Raw genomic sequence first — 26,429 nt, 5'->3', positions numbered from 1 at the left:
TTCATCTTTACCAGAGTTTCTCTTTTTGAGATTTGGCACTTGCTGTTCATTCATTAGCCCTAGTGCCACAGCACACCTGAATTCCAGCAGTGGCAGTGCCCCATGTAGATCACTGAAAATAACGTAAGCATTGACAAAAGCAATTTCTATTGCTCCCCAGAAGAGACTGTGCCACCATTTCTTTGATCGCTTGTCAAGACCATAAGTTGAATGTAAGCTGTCTGCATGATCCACACCACCCATGTTTTTATAGTAAACACATACAATAACTGGACATGGTATAGACATACTAGTTCCACCTTTCTGTTTTCTTGTCACTACGCTCTGTTCAGTGCCATGGAAGTTTGACGCAAAATCTACTACTCTATTTTCCATCCATTGAAATACTGTTAGGTCTAAAGATGACACTCTGTGATTTGATTTAGACATTTTTCTTTAGGTAAATTCCCTGGCAAACCTTTGCTGTTTGTTCTAATTGTTCCACAGGCAAATGAATTTACCGATTTCTGTGTGAGAAAAAGTGGACAGAACAACTAGTGAGAGGTAATGCATTGTTGCTACAATAAAGTGTTCGCACAACCTGACGGTACTAATAAGTCCGCCTTGTATTTTCCACTTTATCTCATTCACTTGTAACGTAATGCTTCAAACTATTATAAAAAAAAAGAAGGTAAGTACGTACAATGGAAAACTCAACGGAAGTTTCAATAAACTGCGCACAAATTCATGCAACACCATGGAAACAAGCACATACAATCTTCTGTTTTCACAGCAGCACGCGAAAAACAATTTCAAGCTCTGACCGTCAGAGAGGTCTATGTATTGCACAATAACATTTATGAAACAGTAGAGCAGAGTTACTGTTACGTACCGACAGGCTCTCAGATCACGAAACTGCACCACGAGAAAATAATTAGAGTCAAAACTTACTGGTACTTTTAAGTACCGTCAGGCAACAAAGGGTTAAAGTCGTACAGCTCCTCGGTGTTGCACTTTTTTCCCATCAGTGTATACGCATATTTGGGCAATGGCCTTGCCGCAGTGGATACACCGGTTCACGTCAGATCACCGAAGTTAAACGCTGTCGGGCGTGGCCGGCACTTGGATGGGTGACCATCCGGGCCGTCATGCGCTGTTGCCATTTTACGGGGTGCACTTAGCCTCGTGATGCCAATTGAGGAGCTACTCGACCGAATAGTAGCGGCTCCGGTCAAGGAAAACCATCGTAACGACCGGGAGAGCGGTGTGCTGACCACACGCCCCTCCTAACCGCATCCTTAGCTGAGGATGACACGGCGGACGGATGGTCCCGATGGGCCACTTGTGGGCTGAAAACGGATTGCTATACACATATTTAGTAAATATAATACTTGTGTTCCTGTGCTGAACTTTACGTAAGATTATACCTGATAATGAGTACACCATGACAGCATATTAAACTTTTATATTCAGTCAATAACCATACGAACCTTTGAACATGAAATTTTTGCTTATCTGGTATCCGCTAGATACGCATCCTGCAACTGGCACCGTGTACCGAGTTAACCATTTGGTCAAAAAACCCTAATTCAGAAACCCTAATTCAGAATGAACCACATCATCAGAGTCAAAATCGTATAGACGGTACATGTGGGATAATTCTAAACAGAGTTGGAGTGCTCCGTAATGAGCGTTTCAGGCTGGCCGGGGTCTTTAATGAGTAATGCGTGCGTGCGTGAAACTGTAGCTGCAGAAAGAGAGGAAGAGAGATTCTTTTGACACAAAAAGAAGTCAGAAACAGGGAAATGTGAACGCGATAAACCAGTGGCTCCTCACAGTTGTAAATATTAATAGCACCAATTACGGGAGATCATAATGAAGACTGCTTGTTACGAGACAGAACCCACAATAAACGTAATTGCTGTTTAAAAGTTAATGTGGAACTACTTAGTAAGTATAGCCGAAACTCCAGTGTTTACTCGGTAAATTAATGCTGTCCGTCACTGGAAACAGAAACGAGCAGACTAGTGGCTCAGAAATGCTCAATAATAAGAGTCATTCTATATTTGAATGACGTTTCCCTGAACTCTCCGCTTGTCAGCCATCAATACAGCACAGTACTTTGCAAGTTCTTAGCTGGGACGTGTTCATTTGTCATAAATCTGTGGAATGACAACACGGAATTATTTAGACCAGCACTTAGTGGGAGAAGGCACACCAACGCAGACATTTGTAGGTGCGTTACCCCTCGCCACAGATATTTCGCTCGGTCGTACGTCGACTGACATCAGCGAGCAGTAGCGCCCATCCATCGTACGTTAACATCTTTGAGCTGCAGCACTTGAAAGGTACGATGATTTTTTTGCGATACCTGTCGCTATTGTTTTCTGACATACGTCTAATTCTATATTAGAAAATGAAATTCACTAATATCCATTTTCACTTGAAATTACAAATTATTAGAATCATTTGTAACATACTGACATTCTTCTTCAGTTTTGCAGGATTTAATCTTCCGTCATTACACTGATTTATCTAGATTATTAAGGCATGTATACGTTGAATGTACGACTTTTCAATAATCTGTGGCAATGTCTGGTAGCAGGAAACAAAAAGCAAAGCACAGTTTTAGGAGAAGGTTTAACATGGAAAATGCTGATTTCATATACAAAAAGTTGTCGTTTTCTTCTCTTATGCTAGTAGACAGTGCCACAGAGTTTCATATGTCGTACAAACAGTATTTGCATGCCTCGTTGATTCACACAGATCATTTGGTCGTGGAAGTTGAGCGCTCCAAAATGCTTAGAAAATATATTGTGACTGGTTACAGTAATTTGTAGTTTCCACTACTGTCCATAAAAGACACAGTAATGCTTAACCTAAGATTCAAAATAATCATTTCCTCTTACTACCTGATAATATTACTTTCCGCTTCGATATTTATTGTAGACAAAAATTAGAGAACGCGTTTTTAAGCTCGAAAGGTTGCAGCCATACAACGTTCAGCATGATAGTCTAAATATTAGGTTACTCATGCTACCACGATATTACAATCCGAAATAATTTTACTAATTTCGACTTATAATAATGGTATTATTATTATTATTATTATTAAACACTACAAATATTAAATTTGTGATTTTCAGGTAATTTTATCCGTACATTTAGTCCATGAGCATAACTGAGCGTAGAAAGCATCACAAATCCACTGATTTTTATTTTTAGTTATCTTCAGTGCTTGACAAATTTTGCTCATGATTTCATTTTAAAATTAATAACCCTACAAATGTTTGCACTTGTCAGGGCATTTATTACTTCTATATCCATTCAATTATACCAACACCGTTTGAAATAATATTTTTATATATTCACTAATCAAAACTGAATGCTGCATGCTGAAACAAATTATCTAGAGCTTTCTGAGAGTAATAAATTCAGTTGCCGGCTAACTTAAATTACTAACTGGCACAACTGCTGCAGATTACTGCCGACGTGAACTTTAGTTGGCAGAAGTAACCATAGTGATATACATAAGGAAATGCTATTACTGTATTATACAGTATCATCCAAATTTTAATAAAAGTAAAGTTATAATTCAATTTCATGATTCTACAAAAGTCCTGGTACAGAGTGAAGCTTTACAAAAAACAGAGATATGTTTTAAATAGGAATTAGGCTAAATATGTCTTTTACATAAAGTTTTGGAAAATAAAATGATCAAGAATTAATTCCGAAAGACATTTATGTTTCACAATTTGCAACACTAATTTAGATGATAACATAGTGATGCCTAACTCAGATAACTTGCTGGTGACAAAAGAATGAAAACTCGTCTCTACATACTACTGTCGGCTCTGTAGCAATCTGATTACATCCCATTCCATCAGTAAAGGAAACTTCTCAGGATCAATGTTCAAAACAAGAAAAGCCAGCAGTCACAAGCAATGACACAGATCAGTTCTAGTGGAAACAATAAAGTTCTTTTTCTTTCTAAGCGATCTAAAAACCTTAGTCCGTTATGTGATAAAGCTGCCTTCTGTTAATAACACCTGCTTTTTATGTATTGCGCACTCTACTTCTGCACTAAATAACTACACTGGCTTTCAAAAGTCGGAAACTGTTGCTGAACCACCGCACACGCGCACAGCAACTTAATTTAGAGTTCATTATATCATTATTGTAACCAAAACATCACTTCTTCATTCTCCATGGACGACAAAAGTGTAGTGAAACCGAGATTTTGCAGAAATTAACCACTACGCTGTGCGTCTTTCTGAACGTTAAGACCTCTCTTATAGCCTATATTCGCGCGTATGTGTGTGCGTGCGTGTGTGTGTGTGTGTGTGTGTGTGTGTGTGTGTGTGAGGGAGATGATGAGAGTAAGGGAGAAAGAGGGGGGAGGGTGGCAGAGAGAGAGAGAGAGAGAGAGAGAGAGAGAGAAAGAGGGAGATGGTAAGGAAGAAGTGAGGGAGATGACAAAGAATACGAAGAAGGTTGTAACCACAAAACACAATAATGAAAAAACATTACCACAAGGAAGAAGTGCTGCGCCGTAACACGCTCTTTCGCAAATCGACGGCGCTTCTGCAACTTTTTTTTTTTTTTTTTGTGGTTTTAGGGCGCACAACTTCAACGGTCATTAGCGCCCAGACTACGTTAGGAATGCACCGCGAGTCACAAGTTTAAAACAGCAACGAAACGGAAAACACGATAAAAGACAGACTGACAGGCATAGGATTAAAAAAAAAGAAAACAGCATAATCAAATGTCCTTTGAGAGGGTTGTCAAATTGATAAAATGAAGAACGCGAGCAGCTGCTCGTTGGTCATCCGCTAAAATGGCTTCTACAGTATACGGCAGGCCAAGATCAAGACGCAGGGTGTTAAAATCCGGACAGGACGTTAAAATGTGGCGGACCGTCAGCAATTGCCCACATGGGCAGAACGGCGCCGGCGCAGCCGTCAGCAGATGGCGATGGCTGAACCGGCAGTGTCCAATTCGTAACCGGGCCAAAACTACCTCCTCCCGCCGAGAAGGGCGTGAGGAGGACGTCCAAGCCACGGGAAGAGGTTTCAAGGCCCGAAGCTTGTTGTCTGTAAGTGTAGCCCAATCGGCATGCCACAGCGATAAAATGCGCCGACAAATGACCCTGCTACAATCTGACGAAGGGACACAACAAGAAGCTGTCCGAGGCCGGAGGACCGCAGCCTTGGCCGCGGCATCTGCAGCTTCGTTCCCAGGGATACCGACATGGCCAGGAACCCACATAAAGCTAACCGGAGAACCGACGTCCACCAGCTGCTGAAGAGAGCGTTGGATCCGGTGCACGAAAGGGTGAACCGGATACGGATCACTGAGGCTCTGGATAGCGCTCAGGGAATCGGAGCAGATGACATATGCAGAATGTCGGTGGCGGCAGATGTAAAGAACAGCCTGGTAGAGGGCAAAGAGCTCAGCTATGAAGACCGAACAATGACCATGGAGCCGGTATTTGAAACTTTGTGCCCCGACAATAAAAGAACACCCGACCCCATCATTGGTCTTAGAGCCATCTGTATAAATGAAGGTCATATTAATGAACTTCGAACGAAGTTCGACAAAACGGGAGTGGTAGACTGAACCGGGGGTAACCTCCTTCGGGAGCGAGCAGAGGTCAAGGTGGACGCGAACCTGAGCCTGGAGCCAAGGTGGCGTGTGGCTCTCGCCCACTCGAAAGGTTTCAGGGAGTGAAAAATTAAGGTGTTGAAGGAGGCGACGAAAGCGAACTCCAGGGGGTAGCAGGGCAGAGACATACAACCCGTATTGACTGTCGAGAGAGTCATCAAAAAAGGAACGATAAGACGGGTGGTCGGGCATTGCCAGTAGCCGACAGGCATACCGACAAAGCAGTATATCGCGCCGGTAGGTGAGTGGCAACTCACCAGCGTCAGCATGAAGACTCTCGACGGGACTAGTATAAAACGCTCCGATCGCAAGTCGTAAACCCCGATGTTGTATGGAGTTGAGGCGGCGTAAGATGGATGGCCGTGCAGAGGAGTATACGAAGCTCCCATAATCCAGCTTGGAGCGGACGATCGACCGATATAGGCGAAGTAGGACGGTTCGATCCGCTCCCCACGACATACCACTGAGAACACGGAGGACATTTAGAGAACGGGTACAACGGGCAGCCAAATATGACACATGTGGAGACCAACTAAGTTTCCTGTCAAATGTAAGACCTAAAAATTTTGTTGTCTCCACGAATGGCAGAGCAACGGGACCGAGTCGTAAGGACGGTGGGAGAAACTCTTTGTAGCGCCAGAAGTTAATACAGACCGTCTTCTCGGCAGAAAAACGGAAGCCATTGGCGACACTCCAGGAGTAAAGACGGTCAAGAGAACGCTGAAGACAGCGCTCCAGGAAACACGTACGCTGCGCGCTGCAATAGATGGCAAAATCGTCCACGAAAAGGGAGCCTGATACATCAGCTGGGAGGCAATCCATTATTGGATTGATCGCTATGGGGAAGAGAGCGACGCTCAAAACTGAGCCCTGTGGCACCCCATTCTCCTGGCGAAAGGTGTCTGACAGGACAGAACCCACACGTACCCTGAACTGTCGATCCATTAAAAAGGAACAAATAAAAAGAGGGAGGCGACCGCGAAGGCCCCATGTATGCATGGTGCGGAGAATGCCCGCCCTCCAACAGGTGTCGTAAGCCTTCTCCAAATCAAAGAACACAGCCGCGGTCGGGCGCTTCCGCAAGAAGTTATTCATAATGAAGGTCGACAAGGTAACCAGATGGTCAACAGCAGAGCGGCGCCTACGAAATCCACATTGTACATTGGTAAGTAGGCGTCGAGACTCGAGCAGCCAAACCAATCGAGAGTTAACCATTCGCTCCATCACTTTACAGACACAGCTGGTAAGCGAGATGGGTCGATAACTGGTAGGCAAGTGCTTGTCCTTCCCCAGCTTAGGAATCGGGACAACAATAGACTCGCGCCAGCATGCGGGAACATGTCCCTCAATCCAGATGCGATTGTAAGTACGAAAAAGAAAACCTTTACCCGCAGGAGAAAGGTTCTTCAGCATCTGAATATGAATAGAATCAGGCCCTGGAGCGGAGGACCGTGATCGGCCAAGTGCGCTTTCGAGTTCCCGCATGGTGAATGGGGCATTATAACTTTCACGATTCGAGGAGCGGAAGTTGGGTGGCCTAGCCTCCTCTGCCTGTTTGCGGGGGAGGAAGGCAGGGTGGTAATGAGCGGTGCTCGAAACCTCTGCGAAAAAGCGGCCGAAGGCATTGGAGACAGCCTCAGGGGCCACAAGGACGTCATTCGCGACCGTCAAGCCAGAAACTGGTGAGTGGACCTTAGTGGAAGATAGACGGCGCAGGCTACCCCAGACAACAGAAGAAGGAGTAAAACTGTTGAAGGTGCTTGGGAAAGCAGCCCAGCTGGCTTTCTTGCTTTCTTTAATAATACGGCGACACTGTGCACGTAATCGTTTATAATTGATACAATTCGCCACTGTAGGGTGGAGTTTAAAGGTGCGTAAAGCACGTCGACGAGCACGTAAAGCGTCTCTACATGCTGCGGTCCACCAGGGGACCGGTACGCGACGTGGAGAAGAAGTAGGGTGAGGGATGGAATATTCAGCAGCAGTGAGAATGACTTCCGTGAGGTGTGCGACCTGACTATCGCAGCTTGTGAAGGTTTGATCCGGAAAGGTCGCCCTGGAAGAGAAGAGCCCCCAGTCTGCTTTGGAGATGGTCCAACTAGATGAGCACGGAGTGGGGGTATGCTGCAGGAGATGGATAACACACGGGAAGTGGTCGCTCGAATATGTATCAGAAAGTGCATACCACTCAAACCGGTGTGCTAGTTGGGGAGTACATATAGAGAGGTCTAAATGGGAGTAGGTGTGAGATGTTTCTGAAAGAAAAGTAGGGGCGCCAGTATTGAGGCAGACAAGATTGAGCTGGTTGAAAAGGTCTGCTAACAGGGAGCCCCTCGGGCAGGATGCTGGAGAGCCCCAAAGGGGATGGTGAGCATTGAAGTCTCCAGTTAACAAAAATGGTGCAGGTAGCTGAGCAATAGGTTGCATCATGTCTGCCCTGGTAACGGCAGACGACGACGGAGTGTAAACGGTACAAATGGAAAATGTAAAAGTGGGGAGAGTAATGCGGAGGGCAACTGCCTGCAGGCCGGTGTGCAACGTGATGGGATCGTAGTAAATATCATCCCGGACCAGCAACATAACCCCTCCATGAGCCGGGATACCTACCACAGGGGGTAGGTCAAAACGCACAGAGGTGTAGTGTGCCAAGGCAATTTGATCGCATGGGCGTAGCTTCGTTTCCTGGAGGGCTACGACGAGCGGACGGTGCAAGCGGAGCAGCAACTTCAAGTCCTCTCGGTTGGAGCGAATGCTGCGAATATTCCAGTGAATAAGTGCCATCGTAAGAAAAAAAGGAAGATGAAAGAAGGGGTCACATCGAAGGCCGCTGAGGGCCTGGCTTCGAGCGAGCACTGTCTCCGCTATCAGTAGGCGGACAGTCATCGTCCATTGGGTCTATAGGTTCATCGGTCATCTTGGGAAGATGGCCGGGAGGGGGAGCTTCCTCCGCCGGTGAACGGGCAGATGTTCGGCTACCAGCGGTGCGGCCAGGCGAAACGGATGACGGCCTGGGGCGGCAACCGCTGGGTGGCGCAGGAGAAGAAATGCGCCGTGGCGGAGAAGGAGAACTGTGCTTCCTATGAGCCTTCTTGTAAGGTCGTTTGGTGGAAGTTCCGGTCGAAGGCTGGGAGGTCGAGGTACGTAGGAAGTCTGCATGGGACGGTTCCTTCTTGAAGGCCCGTGCATCTGACTTCGTGGTCTTCGTCTTAGCAGAAGCTGATGAAGGGGCAGGTGGCCCGAAGCAGTTTTTGTGCCTGAAAGGCGCTCTCAGTTTCTAGTAACAAGGTACCGTTACGCAACCTGGTACAAGATTTGACAGATCCGGCTATGGCATCTACGCCCTTCTGGATAACGAAAGGGTTGACAGAGGAAAAATCATTTCCGTCCTCAGATCGAGAAACGACGAGGAACTGTGGGGCAGGCGGTAGTACTTTTGTCACTGGTGGCTGGTCAAGTTTCCGTTTTTGGGCAGAAGTCGAGAGAGATGGAGTGAAATCCATTGCGGAGGAATCCCCTATGATTGCCAGCGTCTCCGATGGCGCGCTCCTTCCTTGTGGGGACCCTCTCAGAGGGCACTCCCGCCTTAGGTGAATGTTTACACCTCAGGTCACACCTCCCGAGAAACAGACGGAGGGACCAATCGGCATGGTCAGAAGGTATCAGCTCAGGCAATCACCCCTCCCTGGGCCTGGCCTTTACCAGGGGGTACGTGCGTGCCTTACTGTCTACCCAGGGCGGGGAATTACGCGTTACCCCGTCACCGGCTACGCGTGCGAACGCGAGGGTCGGCCTTCAGGCACGCACAGGGAGGAAGGAAGAAGAGGAAAAAGAAGACAGAGAGGGAGAGAGAGGACAGACTGTCTCAAACGCCGAGGCGGAGACCAGAGAAGGCAAGGAGAAGAAGGCAAGGAGAAGAAGGCAGTGAGAAGGCAAGGAGAAGAAGGCAATGAGAAGGCAAGGAGAAGAAGGCAATGAGAAGGCAAGGAGAAGAAGGCAATGAGATGGCAAGGAGAAGAAGACAAGGGAAAGAGTAAGGAAGACAGTGAGGTGGAGAAGAGCAAACCAAAGGAAGGAAGAAACGAGAAGTGAAAAAGCAAAATGACCGCAAATAGAGGTCGTGGAACCGTCCGTCTCCGGACGCAGGCGCTAACTACCCTCTTGAGGGGGAGGGACTCCTTTTAGTCGCCTCTTACGACAGGCAGGAATACCTCGGGCCTATTCTAATCCCCGGACCCGCAGGGGGAGGTTCTGCAACATGTGTTGTCCACCTACTGCTGCAGATCTGCACACGTAACCCCTGACTGCATCTACTTAAGAGATCTCAGAAAAGCAGTGGTGAAGAAACTGAGATTTCATAACTACACGTCGTAGGCCGCTATAAGTACAAAAAACTGAAAATAGTCTTGTGAACTCTAAAGAATAAATCGGAAATGGGTTGCTGTTCCAATTTCTAAGTTCAAAGGTCCTTTTAAACTTGCATTACGATTTTTTTAATTGCTATTAACCAAGATCATCAGGCAACATGTGTTTAAATCATTAAAGTTCCTGTTCACAGACCTCGTCACACACAAACAGCCAGAGCTTTTCCTATCCAATTCCGAAATCATTTACTTTGGCACTCGGCAGTCAGAGGTTGTCTTTAAATAAAGTTTTAGCTTGCCATAAACACTCAGTAAACAAAAATTTACTTAGTACCGCCACACTTTTAGTCCAAAGCTTACACACGTGATTTTCTCCAGAGCAAAGTATCTCTCGACTCTTTAAATTTCGCAAATAGTTAATGGTAAACACCAGCTACCTTTACCACTGTACCGAAACGCCGAAGACACAATGTCACTTCATTTTACACATAATGCGTTCGGACACTTACAGCAGGACCGGCTCCTTCGAAAGCTAGTCCACCGGCTCCTCCTCCTCTCTGCCTCTGCAAGCCCCTCTATCTCAAGCGTTTAGTGGCAAACCGTCTCACCTCTTATTGGCTGTGCAGAATTACGGACAATCAGAACTGACTTTCAGGGCACGGCTCGCGCCAAAATCTAGCAAGAACCAACCACTGCTCTCAGCTCATTGATGTCATTAAAATAAGCAACTCAAAACTCTCTTGTTAAACAAATAAAATGAAATAAACCTTAAGCTGTACTTTACGTCTGGAATTTAACTATATATTCGCGAACGTCCTGGCTGTCTCTTACATATTCAAACATACTTGGAGATCCGTCTCCACTAGTAGGAGAACCACTGGTGGATTCGTTCCAACGATACAAAGCTGGAACACTTGCAAGTTCCTATAGAGAATTACAAACTGAAAATCTCTGATATTTGCGAATGTCCCACATACACTCACACAAGTACTCTCTTTCACACTCACCCTAACACATAATTACGAAAGGATTTCTAAAATGAGAACTTTACAAATTTGAATCTAAACACTGAAGGTGTTAACATATCTTTTCAAATAGTCACAGTTGGTGAACTATTAACATATATATATATATATATATATATATATATATATATATATATATATATATATATATATATATTGAATTAGTTTTTTAAGTGTCGTGGATAGTCACGTTTTTTACTGACTTTTCCTTTTTTAACTTCCAAATTATGACAGTTATTGTCTTCAGATTTTGAAAGATTGTTCCTTTACACAACAGAAGGTTATGTACCTAATATGAAGTTCCTCACGCTATTTCTAGATCAGTGATTAATTTTTATAGTTCCAGAGAATGTAACTACTCTGTAACCGCTTCTCCGCTACTTTCACACGCTGCAGTCACGCCACATGCTCATGACGCATGTCTGCAGGACACAGCTCGCCCGTTCCAGATCGAATAAGATTCTGACTGCTTACACTGGAGCTCACATACATTCATACAAGAAAGCTTTAATAGACAAATTCGCAATCGCGCCCTAGCTGCGACGCCTCAGTATGTCATAGCTCCATTTATGATTGGGAGAAAAGGATACAAGGCGTGAAAGTTTTGAGAACAAAGAGTGAGTTACGAAACAGACCATTTAAGATTGGACTATTTCGTAGATTTCGGGATTAATGACAGAGAACGAAAGTAAAAGAGTGGAAGGAGGGGGAGATTGCTAATTAAGAGGAAAAGGGTAATCTAAACGAAATCCACTTGATATTTTTTATTAGTTTTGGGAGGGCAGAGTTAAAGGGAGAAACAGTGAGAGAGAGAGAGAGAGAGAGAGAGAGAGAGAGGTGGCAAAGGGGGGGGGGCAGGGGGGTAAAGAGGAGGAACTAAAGTTCGGTTCCTTCTTTTGAGAATCACTATCCCAACATTTATTTTCTTGGTAATTTGAGAATCATTCCCCGATAAATTTATTTCAGCGGTTCGAAATCTCTTCTGACGAAGTATCTTTCGCTATTTTTTGAAATGCAGAACTATTCGAATAACAGGGTAGGCTACATGCAGTAAGGCCAGCTATTTCGTTACTCTCAAGCCTGTTAGTGGGGGTAAACATTCTTCTAAATACCATGGTCGTTTTCTTTCTGGTGAATTGGTTCGTTGGTAAGATAAAAAAGGTTGCTTATTCGGATCACCACACCACACAAAAAACTAATAGATGTCGAGAAAATTGACGAGAGAGTGCTCCCGATGATGGTATGAATCCATATACCTGCGGCTGCCAAGTTTCTAGCATCAATCTGCATTTAAAAACTTGTAAACCTATGATTTCATTTTGCAAAAGACGAACATTTTAGCAAAAAAATTCTGCGTGTAATATGACTTTCATTTGCAGCTGTTTTGTATTAAACAGTTAAACAAAAGCCGTTTTATTGCCTTCGTGCTTCATATACAGACTATAATGGGTATACGTGCAGAAATTCCTATTGGTGACTCACGACGGTGTGCTGAACACCAGAACCTCAGAATAAAAATTCTGGCTATTATAAGTCTTTGTTTTTTAGATTGGGTAGTACCCCCAACTACATGTGGCAAGAGCACGCCATTAATAATTATTTTCCCCTGGGCGGCAAGTCAGGTGTTGAAGTGTGGACGCGTGGAAGAAAAACGGGCAGTCTATAGTGACAATGGTAGTTAATTTAGTGATCCCGTTATGACCGTGCAGAAAAAATCACGTAGTAAATTATGTGGCATGTTCCCGGGAAGACGGTTCGACGCAGAGGAAAAACAACCAACACACGTATTAGGGTTCCACATAAAAAATATCTGCGCGTTACCAGTTACAAAAAAGTAGTTCAAATGGCTCTGAGCACTATGGGACTTAACTTCTGAGGTCATCAGTCCCCTAGAACTTTGAACTACCTAAACCTTACTAACCTAAGGACATCGCACACATCCATGCCCGAGGCAGGATTCGAACCGGCGACCGCAGTGGTCGCGCGGTTCCAGACTGAAGCGCCTAGAACCGCTCGGCCACTCCAGACAGCATACCAGTTACAGCCTGTGTCTTGATATCCAGCTGCTGTCGCCGCTTTTCGAACCATCAGTCTGATGCACAATCTGTCTCATAGGCAGCAGGCGTACTAGGGCGTACTTTCCCAGAAACTAAACAATCCTGAGACCTGGGGCATAGGAAGTTTCAGAGTGAACGTCAGCTATGTCACATTTCGTAATTATATGCCTCGCTTTCTCTGACTTCAAACCCAGGATCAGATTTTCTGCTGCCGTTGCCAAATGGTCTGAATTTTCTGCCGTTTCGTCTACAGTGGCCCTATCCCTTTGCTGTCGAGTGTAAAGTGCAACTTTATTTCAGTGAAATAAGGTTTTTAGAATATGAGTGTATTTCATAACTTGCGTGACGTTATTGGAAGCGCCTTTGCTACCTACACATTTACCATTTTAAGGTGCTTTCCCTAACTCGCTCTAGGCAAATGCAAGGATGGTTTCTCTGAAACAGCACAGTCGATTTCCTTCCCCATCCTTCCATCCTTGACACAATCCGAGCTTGTATTCCGTCTCGTACGACGTCCATAGCCAAAGGGCCTTACTTCCTTCCTTCCTTCGTTACTACTTTAAAGTGTAACCTATTCCAGTGTCGACAGTTAGTGATGGCAGTTCAAAGGTTTTCAAAGACATTAGCTGCAGAGGGCATTGAAATGAGTCAATGGCAACTGGTAAAAATACATGCCAGACCAGGACTCAAACCCGGATCTCCCACATACTACGAGTGGTCACCGCCTCGGTCATCCGAGCATGCTTCCCATCCGTCCGAAAGATGTACTGGATATACAAGTCATATATTAGTGACTGAAGCCTATGTACCACAGATAGGTGGACTCGCATAAACTATGCGATGCTCCTGTTAGTCATCAGTGAACATACGGGGCATGAGGTGCATTGGCTTCGTAATGCGTCATGTACGTTTGTAGACAACACAACAAAAGGCGCTTAGTGTTGGTGTAGAGTGTTACCATATATGGAAACTAAAGAAATAGAGTAAAGACAAGAAAAGAATAGATGCTTATGAAACGCTGTGCCACAGAGGAATGCTGCAGATTGAATTGGTAGTTGCAATGAAGATGCACCGACTCGAACTGAGGAGAAAAGTTGTCATAGTCTCCCTATAATGGGGCACATGCTAACAGGACGCATCCTGAAGCAATGAGAAACACTTCGCTAACGGAGGAAAGAGTGGAATGTGAAAACTGTAAAGGGAGACCTAGACTTTATCATAGCAAGGCGGTCCGAGGAAGTAACGGAACCCAGCATGTTGTCCTCGATGCCGAGTATTCATCAGAGACAAGATTATCGTTAGGCGCTCCCCAGGAAAAAGCTATAGGACACTTATTATTTTCGATATGAACAAATGATGTGATGGACAGGGTTGGCAGTAATATGCAGTTGTTTGCTGATGATGTTATGATGTATGGGAAGGGGTCAAAGTTGAGTGACTGTATGAGGATGCAAGATCACTCAGACAAAACCTCTAGTCATTGTCCTGAGTGGTAGCTAGCTCTAAATGTAGAAAGATGTAAGTAAATGCGAATGAGAAGAAAAAACAAACCTCTAATGTTCGGATACAGCATTGGAAGTGTGCTTCTTGATACAGTCACTTCGTTTAGATATCTGGGTGTAACGTTGCAAAACGATTTGAAATGGAACGAGCATGTAAGGATTGTGATAGGGAAGGCAAATAGTCGACTTCGAGTTACTGAGAGAAATTCGGGAAACCGTGGTTCATCTGTAAAGAAGGCCGCGTATACTGCGATCTATCCTTGACCACTGTGCGAGTATTTGAGATCCGCACGAGGTCGGATTAAACAAAGACGTAGAAGCAATTCACAGGCGGGATACTAGATTCGTTATCGGAAGTTTCGCACAACACCCAGGTATTACGTAGATCCATTGGAAACTTAAATGGGAATGGCTGGAGGGAAGGCGACATTCTTTTCGAGGAACACTATTTAGAGAACCTCCATTAGAAGCCGATGCGGAAATTTTCTACTGCTACCATCATACATTTCACGTAAGGATCGCGTGGATTAGATACGAGAAATTAGAGCTTGTACGATGATAAATAGGCAGCCGTTTTTCCCTCGTTGTATTTGCAACAGGAACAGGAAAGGAAATGACTAGTACCGGTAGGCGTTATCCTCCGTCACGCACCGCACGGTAGCGTGCGGACTATATTTTTAAACACATGTGCAGTGTGGAGCAAATATGAAGTGTTGGTAAGTCAGACGCAGGAAAGAGTGTAGAGCTGCATCATACACTGCAACTGGTATAGACATGCGTATTCAAATACAGAGATGGGCAAACAGTCAACGTCTTCATAAGACAACAAGTGTCTGGCGCAGTTGTTAGATGGCTACTGTTGCTACAATGGGAGGTTATCAAGATTTAAATGAGTTTTAACGTGGTATTATAGTCGGCGCACAAGCGATGGGCACAGCATCTTCGAGGTAGCGATGAAGAGGGAATTTTCCCGTATGACCATTTCACGAATGTTCCGTGAATATCAGGAATCTGGTAAAATATCAAACCTCCGACATCACTGCGGCCAGGAAAAAATCATGCAAGAACGGGACCAATGACGCCTGAAGGGACTCGTTCAACGTGGCAGAAGCGCAACCCTTCCGCTGCAGATTTCAATGCTGGACCATCAACAAGTGTCAGCGTGCGAACCATTCAACGAAACATCATCGATATGGGGTTTCGGGCCAAAGTCCAATTCGTGTATACTTGATGACTACACGACACAAAGCTTTACGCCTCGCCTGGGCCCGTCAACACCAACATTGGACTGTTGATGTCTGCCTGCTCGGAGGAGTCTCGTTTCAAATTGTATCGAGCTGATGGACGTGTACGGGTATGATGACAACCTCATGAATCCATGGAGCCTGCATGTCAGCAGAGCGCTCTTCAAGCTGATGGATGCTCTGTAATGGTGTTGGGTGTGTGCAGCTGGAGTGACATGGGACCCTGGATACGTCTAGATACACGGCACTGACAAGTGACACAGTATGTAAGCATCCTGTGTGATCAACTGTATCCATTCATGTCCATTGTGCATTCCAACAGAGTTGGGCAATTCCAGCAAGACAGTACGACACCACGCACGTCCAGAATTGCTACAGAGTCGCTCCAAGAACACTCTTCTGAGTTTAAACACTTGTGCTGGTCACCAAACCACCCAGACATGAACATTATTCAGCATATCCATTTAACGTGCTGTTCAGGAGAGACCACCACCCTCTTGTACTCTTACAGATTTATGGACAGCACTGCAGGATTCATGGTGTCAGTTTCCTCCAGCACTACTTCAGACATTAGCCGAGTCCATTGCAAGTCGTGTTGCGACACTTCTGCATGCTCGCGGAGCCCTATTCGATATTAGGCAGGAGTACAACTTTCTTTGGCTCTTCAGAGTGTAAGTTAGTGTATAAACTACAACAGTGATTACGGCGTTTCGTCTGTCACTTTACTGCACCCCTGTTCCATTGTAGATCCGTTGGCGGCCCTACTGGTGCTTGGGATGGCGGACACGGCTCGCCAGAGCCAAGAGCTGCTCGGTCCCAGCTCGGTGGCGCTGTCGTGGATTGGGGTCTGGAGGCCCCCTGGCGGACGCAGGCCGGGCTTCCGGCTGCTGGGCGCCATCTTCATCGCCACCACCGAAATTGCCATCTGCTCTCTCACTGCCGTCCAGATGCTCATCGACACGCCAACCGACCCCGAAGTCTTCCGTGAGGTTTTCTTCATCTGCACCTGCGGCTTCTCGTGGTTTGTGAAGGTGAGCCAACCTAAGGGTATCTGCGCGCCAACTAATTTCCAACCTGCTGATCGCTGATTGGGTGTGGGCGGATGCCACGCAGATATCGTTTTGCTGGGGCATCGAAATTAAGTGCAAGGGGGTTTCGATTATGACGTTTCTAAAGCAGGGCATAAGAGTGATTTGTGCCATTCAGTGTCCCCAGAACTGCACTTGTGCTGGCATTTATTACGTCTGCCACAGACGGCCCCTGCCATGCAGACCCCTATGTACCATAAAACATACACAAGCAGTGGCAGGCGCAACCAAGAGGAAAACAATTCTTCAAAACAAAGAGAACTTGCTAGAGACTAATGCGAACTTTTTTCTACAGAGGTCGCCTCACAGATACAGGGAAAGTTGGAGTACTCCACCGACCTCCCCCGGCTTTATAAGGCCAGCGCAGCAGCAGTACAGCCAGTTCCTCGCCAGCTAGGACCAGCTCTGACGGACCTCACCGACACTCTTGATTAATGGTCGTCTACATATTATTTTGTTTTTTTGTGTATGTAGTGATTGTTCGAGAAGTGTAGTTCAGTTTCAATAAATGACATTATACTGAATGTTCTACAATACTGAGTATTCTACAGCATTAGTGTGTGAGAAGGATTTGAACTGTCAAAACACTGTGACGCCATGTTGCACATGTATTGGTAGAGGAGTACTCAAATAGCAGTACTTGATTTGAATAGGCTTGATGACACTGTGGTGTGCTCTGATTATGTTACAACTCCAACTGAATCGAAAAGACACAGTGATGGGACATAGAGATAAGTTTTGTAATAGTATATCCTTGACTGTATTCTAGCTTGTTGTGTCAGTGTAGAATATTTTATTTACATGTGTTGACTACCTGGTTTGTGCTTAAGGCTTCGGTTGTAGTTGGTTGTGATTGTATTTCCTGATAAGCTAGCATTGTGGTCCAGCATTATTTTTTCTCAGGGATAAATGCATGGTTATTGTCAATAATACATATAAGTTACTTGAATAGTAAGGCAAAGAGAGCATGGCCTCACATTGCAGGTTGCCTACATCAGGAGCAAATATACATTCAGGAGCAAACCTGTTATTCTTTTTTGACCTTCACCTATTGTTCTGCTAGGTTGGTTATGACCACCTGGGGAAAATCCGTCTTTCTGATTGACAGGTCTTTAGCCTATTGTTGGATTAATTCGTTTTCCATATCACACACCTCTCCTCCCCCCCCCCCTGCCCCTTCTCCTCAGAATACTGCTTCCCCACCCCTTTGGGAACTCCCCTCGTCGATACTAGCACATTATACATATCAATTTGATTGTCTAATTAATTAAATCGATCAATTAATTAACTCCTGCCACTCTGGGGAACCTCACAGACCTCCCCCTCCTCCTCCCCCACCTTGACATATGTGGGACGAAGACTCAGACGATTGGTGATTTTGTGGTAGACCGACTGCAGTGTATAGCATATTGTTTATAAACAGTTTATAGAATACAAGGCGGTGTCTGGAATATAGTTTCAAAATGGTTCAAAATGGCTCTAAGCATTATGGGACTTAACATCTATGGTCATCAGTCCCCTAGAACTTAGAACTACTTAAACCTAACTAACCTAAGGACATCACACAACACCCAGTCATCACGAGGCAGAGAAAATCCCTGACCCCGCCGGGAATCGAATCCGGGAATATAGTTTATTTAGAGAATGTGTCCGGAAATAGATCGCTGTGTGTTGAGTATTTAAACAATTATGGCGCTTTTTCCATTCCGATCGGGTAAGGAACACGTAAATATACTGTTACAGACAGCCTAAACATATCTGCACCAGTGTTGTTCGCGCTGTAAGAGGCCATTTGCAAGGCTCGTAGCGCATGTGATCCCAAAATCGCCTCACTGCACCTTAAAGCAGTTAAATCTTGTTGATTCGCCTGTAAAATTTCATAAATGGGTGTTCGAGTGGTCATAGAATCTCTGCCCACAATGTTAGAGATCCTCCTCGATATCGGTCTCTTTCCACAATGTTTGGGTCCTGAAATCGTGTTCCCCGTGCCCTCCAGATGCGGATCCAGCAAGAATCGCTCTCCAGACCAAGTAGGGACTCATCTGTGAAAAGAACATTGACGCACTGTTCAGTCGTCCACAAGGCAAGGTGACGTCTCCCCTCTATACGTTCTCTTCTGTGAAGACGCGTCAGAGGCACACATACAGCATGTCGCCGTTAATAAAGGCCAGTCCGTCGATGCCTTTTCTACACCATTTGCTTGATACAACACGTCCAGAGGATGCTGCGAGGTCAGATAACAGTTGCAGTGCAGTACTAAGGCGGTACCGTCGTGTCCTTACAGCCAAATAGCGGTCCACTCTTTCTGATGTCACATGGAGTCGGCCCTGTCCTGGTCTCCAGGATACAGTTTCGGTCTCTATGAACTGTAGCCTCATCCGAGAAACAACAGAACGATTCACATTAAGCAAACCGGCCACATCAGTTTGCGACTCTCCTGTTTTCATTTTTCTTACGTCCTTTCACAGCAGACAGCCTGTAGGCGTCTTCTCTCTGTCATACTGCATTGTCTGTGACTGTACGCAGCGATTGTGGGTGTGGGACTAAACTGCAAACATTACCCGCATGATATGTGCCCTGACGTAACTGTTGGCGTGGTTGTCCGTTGATCGGAATGCCATCTTCCGTGCAGAACACGATTGTAACGACATCTGTTGACAGTTTGTAAAGTTGTATCATGAATTGGACACAGGACGGGGAAATAGCAGTTTGTTGCTTTGGTTTTGGACCCCTGTGTGAATATACACTACTGGCCACTAAAATTTCTACAACGCGAAGATGACGTGCTACAGACGCGAAATTTAGCCGACAGGAAGAACATGCTGTGATATGCAGATGGGTAGCTCTTCAGAGCATTCACACAAGGTTGACGACGGTGGCGACACCTACAACGTGCTGACATGAGGAAATTTTCCAATCGGTTTCTCATACACAAAGAGCAGCTGACCGGCGTTGCCCGGTGAAACGTTACCGACTTTGATAAAGGTCGGATTGTAGCCTATCGCCATTGCTGTTTATCGTATCGCGTTGGTCGAGATCCAATGACTGTTAGCAGAATATGGAATCGGTGGGTTCAGGAGGGTAATACGGAACGCTGTGCTGGATCTCAGCGGCATTTCATCACTAACAGTCGAGATGACAGGCATCTTATCCGCATGGCTGTAACGGATCGTGCAGCCACGTCTCGATCCCTGAGGCAACAGATGGGGACGTTTTCACGACAACAACCATCTACACGAACAGTTCGACGACGTTTTCAGCAGCATGGACTATCAGTTCGGAGACGATGGCTGCGGTTACCCTTAACGCTGCATCACAGACAGGAGTTCCTGCGATGGTGTATTCAACGACGAACCTGGGTGCACGAATGGCAAAAAGTCATTTTTTCGGATGAATCCAGGCTCTGTTTACAGCATCATGATGGTCGCATCCGAATAGGCGACATCGCGGTGAACGCACATTGGAAGCGTGTATTCGTCATAGCCATACTGGCGTATCAGGTGGCGTGATGGTATGGGGTGCCATTGGTTACACGTATCGGTCACCTCTTGTTCGCATTGTCGGCACTTTGAACATTGGACGGTACATTTCAGATGTGTTACGACCCGTGGCCCTACCCTACATTCGATCCCTGCGAAACCCTACATTTCAGCAGCATAATGCACGACCGCATGTTGCAGGTCCTGTACGCACCTTTCTGGATACAGAAAATGTTCGACTGCTGTCCTGGCCAGCACGTTCTCCAGATCTCTCACCAATTGAAAAGGTCTGATCAATGGTGGCCGAGCAACTGGCTCGTCACAATACGCCAGTCACTACTCTTGATGAACTGTGGTATCGTGTTGAAGCTGCATGGGCAGCTGTACCTGTACACGCCATCCAAGCTCTGTTTGACTCAATGCCCCAGCGTATCAAGGCCGTTATTACGGCCAGAGGTGGTTGTTCTGGGTACTGATTTCTACGGATATATGCACCCAAATTGTGTGAAAATATAATCACATGTCAGTTCTAGTATAATATATTTGTCCAACGAATACCCGTTTATCATCTGCATTTCTTCTTGGTGTAGCAATTTTAATGGCCAGTAGTGTATGATGTGTGGATCCTGTCATTCTATGGAACCAGCCCGGTTCGAAACTGGGACATCTGTTAGTGTTTTTACTTTGCGTTAAGAACTTACCTTGGAAAAGACGTCGTTACCCATCCTTTAGTTACACGTCCGTGTGGATGTCGTCCTCCTCTGGGACTGATCCATTGGGAACCCTGGATCGTAATTTTGTGTTTTTAATTTGTATAACGAACCTGCCTTGTACTTCACAGTTTTATCGTTGCTCTATTGTGAAAACTGCTCTGACGTTATCTTGGTACTGTTATAGCTACAGCTGGTTGTCTGTAATTGTCTGGTGTTTCTCTTTTAGTGTTTTTATTTTATAATATATTTCAGCATACACGCTCGTGGTAGCGTTTAAGATGTTAATTTTTATTTTTAAACGGCCGCTTTCGATCTTTTAAGAAATCACCTTCAGATCTTACAACCTGTGGAGTAGAATATAACTTAATGGCTTAGTTACAATCGGAACGGGCACTAAAATAGAATAATGTAGTCACAAAGTGCATCTGGTACGCCCTTGATGACTGCAGGAACCGTTGGCGTGGAGCAGGTCCATCTGTGCAGGCGTCGAGAATATTGCTAAATACCGCTCGCCTGCCGGAGGTTAAAATGGCTGTAGCCACGCCTATTGTCTCTTGGATAACGTTACTGGTAAGCAGTGGCCGTGAGAACTGTTTATATTGTAGGAAGAACATGTAGTAAGAGTCTAGTCCTTGAGAAAACACCGAAGAAATTTGATGTTAAAAGACGACGAAATAAACAGTGACCACCCATTGACAGTGCTCGTTTAAACGTGAGCTGCCTTCTGGTAAACGTAAATGTGCCAAAGACAGTCGGTTGGTCATCAGCTTGATAACTAAGGAGACGATATGCGTTACACCATTACTCAAAGATATTATGAATTTCCATGGCAAGAGGGACACCAGCTACTAACTAAGGCAATGCCGTGGAATCCGTAAGTACCGTCAGCTGTCAACACGGGTGCGTGCGTACTGAAATAAATTGTAACATGTTCCTGAAGTTCGCTGTCAAAAATTGGCAACTGCATTCGGATTAACACAAAATATTTATAATAAGAAATCACGTTCTAATTTCAGTAAACTAGGGCATTATAGCACTGTAATAATACCTGATTGTGTTTACGGAGCAGAAACTTTAATTTGAAACAGAAAGAGGGATACTGAAGAAATTCAAAAGAAAGATTATTAGGAAAATATTAGACCCCAAAATTACCGATGAAGAAACTTATAGGCCGAGAAGCAATAAGGAAATAGAAGAATGCATTGTCATACAGGGTGACATGAGAAAATGAAGACTTAAATTTTATGGGAACATTAAAAGAATGGCACCCACTAGGTTGACAAAACAAACAGCAGAATTCTACAAAGGCAGACCTAGCCAATTAAATGGATCGCTGAAATTAACGATGATCTTAAAATAGCCGGTATAACTCAGGCAGGCTTTATAGATTCAGACAAAAGGTATGTATTTGGATAGTCGGTCAGAGGGAAATTAGTAAACGGTTTAGAACACCGTGGTCTGATGAGAGAAAGAGACTTCATTCTGAAAGGATGAAACAAATTTGGAGACTAAGAAAGGCAAGCCATCAAACACGACATCCATTGATTGTACCTCGCGTGGTCCTGTTGGGACCATACGTCAATAGTATTGATAATATTACTGGAACAACTCCCCGAAAAATGTTTGTATTTTATATTAAGAACTTACATTTGTACATCGAACCACTTTTGTTATTCTACTGTAGAAATTGTAATTACATTAATATGGCACTATTCGTTACCCAAAGCCACAAATAAAAAACTTTAATTTTTTTAAATTAAAAAAAAAAATATAAATCACAGCGGCGTCTATACAAACGGCCGTGTGCTCAAACAAAACCCAGTCCCGAGCCACCTCGGAGCACTTTTCAGTCTGTCGTGTCACACACTGGACACACTTAGACCCTTATTGCTTCTAGCTAATGCATCATATTTGAAGACTGCTTGTATTCTATCATCTATTTATTGCAGACTGGTTATAATTGCTAGTGTTTAGATATTATCTAATACGCCGTGTTATGTTGGTAGTTGGTGTCGTTCGTGGCGCAATGGAGGCGACTGCAGCGAATGGTGTTGAGTCTGCTGGATGCGAAGATACGGTTTCCCGACAATGGAACAGGCGTCCGGGAGAGATACACCAGGACCGCCTACAGCGTCTGGAGGTGGTGGCAGGTCAGTGCTGTCAAACGTTAGTAGTCAGTATCCGTCCAGAGGCGCGACAGCACTATCAGATGATAGCGGTGTGCCCACACACAGATGGTAGCTGCATCGCGGACACAAGGTATAAAAGGGAAAAACATCGGCGGAGCTATCATATGTACTCATGTGATTAATGTAAAAAGGTCTCCTACGCAGGGGACATTCCATTTCGGAAATCGTTAAAAAAAAGCACTCCGTCTTCAGGCCAAAAGTGGCCCATCGGGACCATCCGACCGCCGTGTCATCCTCAGAAGAGAATGCGGATAGGAGGGGATTGTGGTCAGCACACCGCTCTCCCGTTCGTTGTGATGGTTTTCTTTGACCGGAGCCGCTACTATTCGGTCGAGTAGCTCCTCAATTGGCATCACGAGGCTGAGTGCACCCCGAAAAATGGCAACAGCACATGGCGGCCTGGATGGTGACCCATCCAAGTGCCGGCCACGCCCAACAGCGCTCAACTTCGGTGATCTCACGGGAACCGTTGTATCCACTGCGGCAAGGCCGTTGCCGGGAAATCGTTAGGTAATTCAATATTCCGAGATCCACAGTGTCAAGAGTACAGTGTCTCGAGAATACTAAATTTCAGGCTTTACCTCTCACAACGGACAACGCAGTGACTGGTGGCCTTCACTTAAGGACGGAGTGCAGAGATGTTTGAGAAGTTGTCAGTGCTAACAGACAAACAGCTCTGAGTGACACAACCACAGAAATCAATGTTGGACATAGAATGAAAGTATCCCTTAGGGCAGTGCATCGGAATTTGGTATTAATGAGCTGTGGCAGTACACGACCGGCTCGAGTACATTTGCTAGCAGAACTACATTGCCTGTAGTGTCTCCCCTGGTCTCGTGGTCATATCGGCTCGACCGTAGACGACTGGAAAACCGTGATATGATCAGATGAGTCCCGACTTCAGTTGGTAAGAGCTGGTGGTATGGTTCGAATGTGGCGCAGTCCCCATAAAGTCATGGACCAAAGTTGTCAACAAGTCACTGTGCAAGCTGATGGTGGCTCCATAATGTTGTGGTATGGTGTGAACCGATCATTGAATGGAAATGATTGTTTTCGGCTACTTGGAGACTATACGCAGCCATTCATGGATTTCACTTTCCCAAACAGCGATGGAATTTTAATGGATGACAATGCCACATGCCACCGGACCACAACTGTTAGCAATTGACTTGAAGAACGTTCTGGACGATTCGAGCTACTGATTTGGTCATCCACATCGCCCGACATGAGTCCCATTGAACATTTATGGAACATAATCAAGAGATCAGTTCGTGCACAAAATTCTGCTCTGGAAAAGTTTATCAGTTATGGACGGCTATGGAGGCAGAACGGCTCAGTATTTCTGTAGAGGACTTCCAACGACTTGTGGAGTTCCTGTCATGTCGAGTTGCTGCACTACACCGGGGAAAAGGAGGTCCGAAACGAGATTAGGAGGGACCCCGTGACTTCCGTCACCTCACTGTACCACTACAATCGTAGACGGATACACGAAAACAGCAACACATCTCGATTCTCACTGTGTCATTCTGCTTTTTGCGGGAGTCCAGGTAATGATGCGAGCCATATATGATAAATTTAGTGGACTATGATGTCGACAGTGTGAAATAGGGAACTTCGTGTTGGACCATGGATCGCATGCAGATGGCCGAAGTGGATATGATAACAACTCACTATAAGCTGGACATCATGGATCGAGTCCCAGTACAGGATAAATTTTCCTGTGTCACTGTAGGGTCGTGGATCTATGAGGTGCGACAATAAAGTAATGAGACTGATTTTCTTTGCAAGATGTGGCAACCCTGCAGGTTTGTGTAGGCACAATATCTTTGACCTTGATTTATAAGCTGCTTCCAGTCCACATCGATGCAACTACTCAGTCATGCTGTAATAAGTTAAAACGAGTTTGTGTCTCTAGTCACGGAAATGGTACCGCATAATATTGCGCAACGGTATGCCATTTCCTTTTGTGATAAATTGGGTAAAAACGTGTCGACAACTTACGGTAAGCTTCAGAAGGCTTTTGGAGAGGAGGTTACGTCAAGAGCTCGTCTTTCGTTGGCATAAAATGTTTAGCGAAGGCAGAACGAATGTTGGAAATGAAGACTGCAGTGGACGACCATCAACCTCACGGATGGATGTCAACTTGGCCAGGGTGCGTGAACTCGTACAATCTGATCAAAGATTATCCGTGAAAATGATTGCAGAAGAACTGAACATCAGTCAAGAAACGGTTCGTCTAATAATATCTGGAGATCTTGGTATGAGAATGTGCCATCCCATACTGCTCTGTCAGTATAGTAATTTTTCACACCAAAACAAATTTCAGTGCTACCACAGCCACCTTATTCACCAGATATCGCCCTCTGCGACTTTTCTCTATTTCAAAGAGTCAAAACGGCGGCCTAGGGACACCATTTTCAAGATGTCCAAAAAGCTGTAACGAGGGTCTTGGAGGATATTACAGAAGATGACATCCAGAAATGTTGACGTCAATGGCAGAATCGCTGGAAAAAGTGTGTGCAATCAGAAGGGAACTACTTTGAAGGAGATAACACTAAACTTGACTAAAACGGTAAGCAACGTTTTTTTTCCCATCATTCTCATTACTTCATTGTCGCACCTCGTATACCTATACAGCTGACGGTGAGGAATTCGCTGTCAGCGAATTAACTTCGAAGTGTTTCTTACAGCGGTGGATCGTCAACAGTGCCACCTCTTTGAGACATGCATATCAGCCTCTCAGACAAAGGCAGGCTCATGACGATAACAGACATCTAGATTCTTAGGTATCTCGTTATCCCTAATGTGGGAATCCAAGTGATATACCGAGCATTGGGTGCATTTTAAAGATGTACACTGTGTGACCACGAGACCAGGATAGGCACTACAGGCAATGTAGTGCTGCTAGCAAATGAGCCAGTCGTCTACTGCCACAGCTCATTAAGACCGAATTCAGATGCACTGTCCTAAGGGATGCGTTCATTCTATGTCCTACATTGATTTCTGTGGTTGTGTCACTCAGAGCTGTTTGTCTGTTAGCACTGTGTGACATATGGAAGTTTTGGGTTGGTCCTCAGAACATGTACGGATAACTGTAGTGGTTAAGGCAACCGCTCACGGTAAGTGGG

General features: G+C 45.2%; 1 protein-coding gene and 1 pseudogene across 1 annotated transcript in view; both read left to right on the top strand.

Annotated features, from left to right (window-relative positions):
* The first annotated feature begins 1,023 nt into the window (after positions 1-1,023).
* Positions 1,024-1,141, top strand: LOC126417333 (5S ribosomal RNA; annotated as a pseudogene).
* A 1,119-nt stretch (positions 1,142-2,260) lies between these two features.
* The window catches only part of LOC126416692 (uncharacterized), a 469,710-nt gene continuing 445,541 nt past the window's right edge, over positions 2,261-26,429 (top strand). The window contains exons 1-3 of the mRNA XM_050084494.1: positions 2,261-2,327; positions 16,580-16,863; positions 23,119-23,262. Coding sequence (XP_049940451.1) covers positions 16,609-16,863; positions 23,119-23,262 — 399 coding nt within the window. The 5' untranslated portion in view covers positions 2,261-2,327; positions 16,580-16,608. The remainder of the gene's footprint in view (positions 2,328-16,579; positions 16,864-23,118; positions 23,263-26,429) is intronic.

This window comes from Schistocerca serialis, chromosome 8 (assembly GCF_023864345.2).
Source record: "Schistocerca serialis cubense isolate TAMUIC-IGC-003099 chromosome 8, iqSchSeri2.2, whole genome shotgun sequence".
Taxonomy (NCBI): domain Eukaryota; kingdom Metazoa; phylum Arthropoda; class Insecta; order Orthoptera; family Acrididae; genus Schistocerca; species Schistocerca serialis.
This window is presented reverse-complemented; position numbering and strand designations above follow the sequence as displayed.